Source organism: Pundamilia nyererei, unplaced genomic scaffold (assembly GCF_000239375.1).
Source record: "Pundamilia nyererei isolate P.nyererei 1_Seehausen unplaced genomic scaffold, PunNye1.0 scaffold00072, whole genome shotgun sequence".
Lineage (NCBI taxonomy): Eukaryota > Metazoa > Chordata > Actinopteri > Cichliformes > Cichlidae > Pundamilia > Pundamilia nyererei.
In genome coordinates, this window is record NW_005187473.1 from 199,473 (window position 1) to 207,356 (window position 7,884).

The following is a 7,884-nucleotide window of genomic DNA, read 5'->3' on the forward strand; positions in this document are numbered from 1 at the left end:
CCCCCCCCCCCCCCCCCCCCCCCCCCCCTGTCTCTCACACACTCACACACACTTTATTTGGCTGACACGCTCGTTCGGGCTCACTGAATGAGCTGCGCCTTTTGTGCAAACACACTTTATCTTAAAATATTCCTCACCTTTATTTCTCCCCCTCCTCGCGTCCCCCGGTAAGGCCTTACTTCGCCCTCTCTCGCTCTCTCTTACACACACTACAAAGCCCTAACAACAACAGCAGCACTCGCAGTGGAAGTGACGTGGAGTAGGGTCTTTGTCCGGACAGATGTAGCGACAACATCCCAAACAAAAAAGCGCTTATTTGTGCTGAGATGAGCCCGTCTGCCTTCTGTGTGTTGGCATTCAACTTCACTAAAAGGGACAAAAAGGGGGGGAAACATCTTGGATTACCTTTCCTCTTTTCAACGCTAAAAACCAGCTCATAACCCCCCGGCCCTCCCTCCTTCATACGCACACACACTCACAAACGCACACACACACTCAGACACACAGTCATTCGATGCTTTGAGTTAACTAACAAAGTTTATTTAAGTGTTGTTGTGCTTTTGTTCTGATGGATGTGGGTGGTGGTGTTGGTGAGCGATTGTTGTAAGCGGAGGGGAATGAGTGACTTTTCGATTTTGGGGACGAGGGTTAGCTCCCGCAGGCTGTGGCTTGTGTCGGACGCTGTCTCCACCTTTAGGGTCGAATGATGCTGAACATGTTTGATAGTTGCGCATGTGCGTTTGACTCCCAGCTGTGGATTTGTTGTTAGAAGTAAAGTCTAAAGGCTCTAAAAATCATTTCCTGAACGTTTATACTGTCATTTATTCTGTTTAGTTTTTTATCCAACTTTAACTTTCTGTGTGGGGCTAAAAGTTTACAAGCAGCCACTTTCTCGCTTCTGCATCACGCGCTCTCTCAGTATGAAGTGTGGAAATAATCATCAAGTGCTCCCATTAACATGTTCCCACAGAAAAATCCCCATCAGCCTGGAAATAGTAAATATGTACTTGGTATTGGCCATATGGGCACCCTGTGTATGTGTGTGTGGCTCTCTCTGTGTGTGTCTGGGGCAGGCAGACTCCGCCCCTTTATGCTAATTAAGGTCTCCCATTGGCGTGTCGCTGGGAAAAAGGCCGGCTCTGATTGGCCGAGTCGAACCCATTTATACGCTGACAGCCCCCGGTCGCATGAATGGTTGTCTATTAACTTGTTTCACAAACTATCCGGAGTTGTCACGGCTCGGCTCGGGCGGACAGAGGCGAAAAAGTGCGGGTTTGTTGACGCTCGTTTTCGGAGAAGCGACGGGAGAAGTTTTGTGGACACAACATTAGCGGGGAGCTGTTTTGGAAGAAGGCTCTCTCTCTGCGCGCTGAGAGGGAGAGAGAGACGAAAACAGAGCGAGTGTCTGTGTGTGTGCGTGAGCCTGTGTGTGCGTGTCTCTGTGTGTGTGTGCGTGTGTGTGTATATGCGTGTGCGTGTGTGTGTGTGGAGAGAAGCGGCTTGATGCTTGTTGTTTTTGTCCAGAGAAAAGTTGCATAGAGAAATCCCGGCAGGTAACTTTTCGCTGCAGCCCTGCTCGCTCCTCACTGTCCGCTCCTTTGGCTGCTGGAGTTTTTCTCTTGGCTTCTTTGTTTTTTAACATTTTTTTTTCTGGGATTCAACTTTTTTGAAATTAAAAATCTGTTCCCGATGTATAACATGATGGAGACTGAACTGAAGCCCCCAGCTCCCCAGACCAACACGGGGGGCACGGGCAACACCAACACGTCCGGCACCGGCAACAACCAGAAAAACAGCCCCGAGCGGGTCAAGAGACCCATGAACGCCTTCATGGTGTGGTCCCGGGGACAGAGGAGGAAGATGGCGCAAGAAAACCCCAAAATGCACAACTCGGAGATAAGTAAGAGGCTGGGCGCAGAGTGGAAACTCCTGTCGGAGAGCGAGAAAAGACCTTTCATCGACGAAGCCAAGAGACTGCGGGCCCTGCACATGAAGGAGCACCCGGATTACAAATACCGGCCCCGGCGGAAAACCAAGACCCTCATGAAGAAGGACAAGTACACCTTGCCCGGTGGGCTGCTGGCTCCGGGAGGCAACGGGATGGGGACCGGGGTCGGGGTCGGGGCCGGGCTGGGCGGCGGAGTGAACCAGCGCATGGACAGCTACGCCGCGCACATGAACGGCTGGACCAACGGGGGCTACGGCATGATGCAGGACCAGCTGGGTTACCAGCACCCGGGGCTGAACGCGCACAACCCGAGCCAGATGCAGTCCATGCACCGCTACGATATGAGCGCCCTGCAGTACAACTCCATGACCAGCTCCCAGAGCTATATGAACGGCTCCCCGACATACTCCATGTCCTATTCCCAGCAAACCACGCCAGGGATGACCGCCCTGGGCTCCATGGGGCCATCCTCGGTGGTGAAGTCCGAGTCCAGCAGCTCCAGCCCGCCCGTCGTCACCTCGTCATCCCACAGGGCCGCCCCGGGCTGCCAAAGCGGGGATCTGAGAGACATGATCAGCATGTACCTGCCCGGGGCGGAGGTCAGCGAACCGACCGCCCAGACCAGGCTACACATGTCCGGGCACTACCAGAGCGCCGTGCCCGGGACGACGATCAACGGCACGCTGCCGTTAACACACATGTAAGAGACATGAAAGCAAGAAAGAAAAGGAGAGAGAAAGAGAAAGAACTTTTATAAGAGAAACTGTGGACTACTTAACGTTGGACTATTTTTGTACAGAAAAATTTCGGGGTGGGAAAAGTTGTATAGAAGTCTCCAAGAAAAAGAAAAAAGGGACACACGACTCTTTTTATTTTGTCTTTTTTTTTGTCTCACATTTTATTCTAAGGAAGCTCTAGAGGAACGGTAGGAGATCCCCCACCACCGCCACAGCCACCATCCCCACCCCCTTTCACTGACGGATGAAGTTTGGAAGACTTTAGAAAGTGGGAGTCGCAATCAAAAAAATGTTTTATTATTGCAATCACCCTTTTGTACAGTATTTATCAAAGAAACATTACAATCAGACGAAATTTGTTTGTTAAACTGCAAAAGGTTGCATATTTCTTTTTCTATTTCTCTTTTTTTTTCTTCGATTTGTTTCATTTTTCCTGTTTTATATAAAGCAACGCCAGTTCTGCAGATAAAAATATAAAAAAAAACAAAAAAAGTGAAAGATAGCAGAGCTGAAATTCTTATGGGAGCTCATTTAACACTTCACAACACTGGAAAGAAAAAGGGGACATGAAACGAAGCAGGTAAAACTGCTCTTTTTGTTGTTGTTGTTGTTGTTTTCATTTTTAAAGGCAGCATTACTAAACATTTTATTTCTTGGAAAAAATATATATATATATTAAAAAAACGACGCCTTTTTTGTTTTTCCTCTCAATGCAGCTTAAAATATAGGTTCTTAATTTATATTTCCGTCTCCCACTTTTCATCTGTTAGAGGTATATGACGCTTGTACTTTTTATTTTTTATTTTCTAATTGATTTGTACAATTTCTGTATATTTCCTGTGATATTTTAAGTTTTTATTTCAAAAAGAAGAAAAATTGTTTTGGGTTTTTTTTTCATTCCCGTAGTTGTATTTTAAGAATTGTGGCCTGTACGCAGAACAGCCAACCACTCCATGTATATATACTGGAACTAATACCATCCTTATAACAGTTACAATTTCAGCTGAGTATATATTTTTTTTTTCAATATGCAGTTTGAAATGAATAAATTTTGGAAATTTGGATACTTGAAATTGTTTGAGTTTTGATTTGATTCATCACTGGGTTTTCTTTATCTTGTTGTAGTTGTTGTGTGCCAGGCAGTCATCACATGTTAAGTTGTCATCTGTCTTCTTCGTCGTCTTTTAAATGTGTACTGTAAATTCTAGTATTCTTAGTATTCTACTAAGTGCTTACAGAGTACAGCTTTGGGGCGACATGCCTCCTTTAAAGTCCACAAATAACTGTGCGTCGTGGTTAACCACGTTTCTATTTTCTAGTTCCTGCGGATGGCCACATCAAGCCCAAAGTTTGTTGCCTGTTTCCTAAAAAGTGGGGGGAAGATTTTTCCACCAAAATACCCATCATCCCCAGGTATAGACTGTCATTTCTCCTCTTTTATAATTATTACTATTAAGAGCCGGTTTACGGTTTGATATTTTTTCTTTCTCTTTTTAAAAATGTAATATACAAACTACATTTTTTCCCTTTCTTTCTTTTGTTCTTCTTGGATTACTGGGCCTTCTTTTGTAAGGCTGATAGATGACTGATCATGCAGGAGGCTAATGCCAGGCGCAGATCTGATTCCAGGTTATTTTAGATTAGAGAAGAGAATGTGTGTCATCCGTGGGTTTTTATTGTCTGCTGACACCGTCTTGCAGTGTTTTTTGTGTTTGTTAAGGAGTATTTTCAGCAGCTTAAACCTTTGAGTTCAGGCTTTATTTCCTCTCGTTCATTTATCCAATAATAATGATAATACTAATGATAATAATAATAACAGCAACAATAATATCTATTAGTTTTGGAAGCTTTCTCTGTGTTTCTCTCACTCCTTTCAAAACACGGAGCTGGCTTATCAGGCTGAAATAGACCAATTAGGTGGAAATTGAAGGTGGAGCCCTCTTGAAGGGAGCCTGGCCGGGATGCTTTTTCCTCGGCCGTGTAATAGCTCCACGCCGATACTCGAGTGTGGTCATTTTAATTTTAATGTTTAATCAAACGGGCCCTGCTGTTTCCCGTTAACCCCGCTTCTCATGGTTCAAGCTCTCCGGTGACTTGCTGCACACCACCACCACCACCATCCACCCTTATCTACCCTCATCCACCCTCTGCCTTAATAAACAAAAACAAAAAAACAAACGCATACAGAACAGACTCCAAAATAATCCACCCATGCACCTTTCTGCCAACCAGGCGGATTCCCCCCAATCATAATCATAATAATAATAATAATAATGATGATCCTTATGATGAGCTAACAGCTCGCCCTGAATTTAACAAACGGTTTTAAATCTGTGGGGGGAGAGTGTGCGTGTGCGCGCGCGCATTGGGCCGTTGTGTCTTGCAGGCTGTGTCCCGGGGGAGCGGCAGATGAAGAGGCCCCTCGGTATTCATCCGTCCAGTTCTCCATCTCCCTCCCTCCCTCTCTCGCTTCCTCCTAATCGGACCTTTCGCAGGTCAGGGGATCGTTGGGAGTCCCATTAATTATTGATGTAAACAGTTGAATCGGTTGTAATAGCCGAGAGCGCTGGTGATAAACAATTTGTTTTATTAATTTATTTATTCCCGCTTTAAAAAAGAAAGAAAAAAAAAGCAGACGCGTAAAGATCTCCCGTTATGTTTCCAGGAGCGCCGTGGGCCCGCAAAATGATCTTTTTTTTCCCGGCTGAGCGTGGCACCTTTGATGTGATGGAGGGGAAAAACCTTTAAAAGGCAAAGAACACCAAACATGCTCGATGGGCAACTTATATTTTCCGTGGCGTGTCATAAGACCTGTGGCTGACTGGTAAAGACTTCCATGTGGACACAGGATGCTTGACTTGAGGCCGTGGGCAGCTTTTATTATATTAATGCTCCTATTTTCTATTACTGCCCCATACCCAGCCACTTTTTTTTGTTTGTAACCCTTCTGTAAATGGTTTGCTCTCTGTGTGAGCGAGGCAGTCACAAACTAGGACACTGTGAATGTTCACTCGGAAAACACTGATATCGCGCTATCTCGGTAGAAAAATATTAGCCCCGCATTTAACCCCGCGTGCTTTCCAAAATCTGAGCTGGTCTGAGAGGCTCTGAGCTCCGAGCCCGGCGTTCCTGTTCAAACAGCACAGCTGATAGCGGGAATTAAGTGGCCTGCCTAAAACGTTACACCCCACATGTGGTGTTATTAGTCCACGGGGACGCTTTGAACGCGTCTCAGTGTTCAGATGTATGTTTGCTGCACTTTACGCAGTCAGGTGTGTTTTGTTTGGCCCGTGTAGGTTGAAGCTGGGAGGCCCGGTTGAGGTGTTCCCCTTCATCCTTTCGTTCACCCATCTACTCCCCCATCCGACCGTTCATCCATCCATCCATCCACCCACCCACCCATCCTTCTGTTCCTCGCGTGCAGAGTCTGGCTGCCCCAGCTCGAGGATATTTGGCCTGCAACAGGTGGTAAGCGCGCGCCTCCTGTTTTTTTTACGCCTCGGGTTAAAAAAAAGAGAAAGAAAAGAAAAGCAATAAGCTCTCAGATGTTATCTGTGATAACCTGGTGTGCGTCTGTGCCCATATTGACGTGCGTGTTCCGTTACAAAGGTGTTTCTATTAAATGCAATTAAAAATATATAAATTAATGACTGTAAAAAATAAAAAGCAGCGCAGCTTCTAACAGGACATCAAAGTGGAGCCGAGCATTTTGTGTAAACGCTGTGAAGTGAGCTCAGATTAAACTGGCTCAGCGAGGCCTGCTGGAATTTCAATGTAAATAAATGAAGAAACGGTGGATCGAGTCAGACGTGTCATTTATCCTGGACAAAATCCAAATCCCGTGTTTGTTGTTCAGATTATATTATTATTTATTATTTAATTAGGTCAAATGACCCACCTACCAAACGCGCGTGCACACACACGCAAACACAACGAGCTTAGTGGCCTGTAATCCCACGAGAGCCACTTTCCCTTTTCACCCACCACGCAAATAATAAGGGGGGGGGGGCGCTGACGTCACCCGCACATGAAGCGTCTATCTCCGTTTTCATAAAATCGCTGTATGATTTTTTTTTCTTGCAGGTTTTTTACAACATAAAAACTCTACCAAGTGTACACGCGCTGGCTTTGAAACCAAACCGTTATTATTATTATATAGTTAATAATTATTATTATTATTTTATTGTTATTTTTATTATTTTAACAAAAGGCAGACACAAGACCAAATGGGAAACATGTTTAGTAATAAACGAGCTGTGATGAGACAAAACAAACAGCCATGGATCTGTGTGTGTTTTTATCATTCTGTCTGTGTAACTGACGCCATGTTTAAATGTCAGTCAGAGCACGATCACGGTTCCCTAAATAAGGGGGAACCCGGCCATCCCCTTGTTCTCGGGCCGGGTCCGGGGTACGTGAAAAAAATTGGACCGCTTCTATAAATAATCCCAAACGCCCTGTTTAGATCCTTCCTCTGGTGTCGCGTCGTTATTCTGCATCTCTCAAGTCTTTTTGTTTTTTAAGGCTGCCTGACATCTCTGCCTGCATCACAGCGCAGAGAAGAGTTGAATAGCAAAACTGTCAGAGCAGAGAGCTGTCGTGTGTTTCAGCTGCCCGTGTGTGTGTGTGTGTGGAGCGCAGAGGGACTGAATGGCAGCCAGTAGCCTGCTGATCCAGCGCAGGTGCAGGGGTTCTCTCTCTCTCTCTCTCTCTCTCTCTTCCTCTCTCTCTCTCTCTCTCTCTCTGAATAGGACCACACACTGACACAGACCAGCATGCCATCAGCCTCGCGCTGCTCTCGGCCTGCATTCTCAGAGGCTCGAGGCCTCTGCGACAGCCCCCACCCACCACCCCTCACTCCCTCTCCCACCTCCCCCACCCCCGTCACTCTCGTAGCTCCAGCTCCCGTTTATCATCTCCGCTCATTGATGCTGACAGCTTTATAGAGCGCCATCATTAAGGACATGCACAGTTTGAAGGGGGATCACGACTCTTTAGTAAAAAGCAAAGAAAAAATCCCCACAACCAAAACACCAGTGTCTCTGTTTCACCGTGCGGTGCCTCAGGTGTCCGCGTTTTGTTTTTTTCGTGTCCTCCATCGGCCGTGAACGCGCACGTACAAAACTTTGGAATTCACTCCCGTTTGCAGTAACATTAAAGTTGCTTGATTGTTGTTGTTGTTGTTTTAGGGGGGGGGGG

The 7,884-nt window shown here is 46.1% G+C and overlaps 1 protein-coding gene across 4 annotated transcripts in view; it reads left to right on the forward strand.

Annotated features, from left to right (window-relative positions):
- The window catches only part of sox2 (SRY-box transcription factor 2), a 91,396-nt gene that overhangs the window by 47,877 nt on the left and 35,635 nt on the right, over positions 1 to 7,884 (forward strand). For 2 of the 4 annotated variants that reach the window (XM_013911791.1, XM_013911792.1), the window contains exons 1-2: positions 1,473 to 3,265; positions 4,005 to 4,098. The exons of 1 other annotated variant lie outside the window; for it this stretch is intronic. In XM_013911791.1, coding sequence (XP_013767245.1) covers positions 1,690 to 2,652 — 963 coding nt within the window. In that variant the 5' untranslated portion in view covers positions 1,473 to 1,689 and the 3' untranslated portion in view covers positions 2,653 to 3,265; positions 4,005 to 4,098. Of the gene's footprint in view, positions 1 to 1,472; positions 3,266 to 4,004; positions 4,099 to 7,884 lie in introns of those variants that run through there. One more of the 4 variants, XR_311834.1, reaches the window with a different exon arrangement.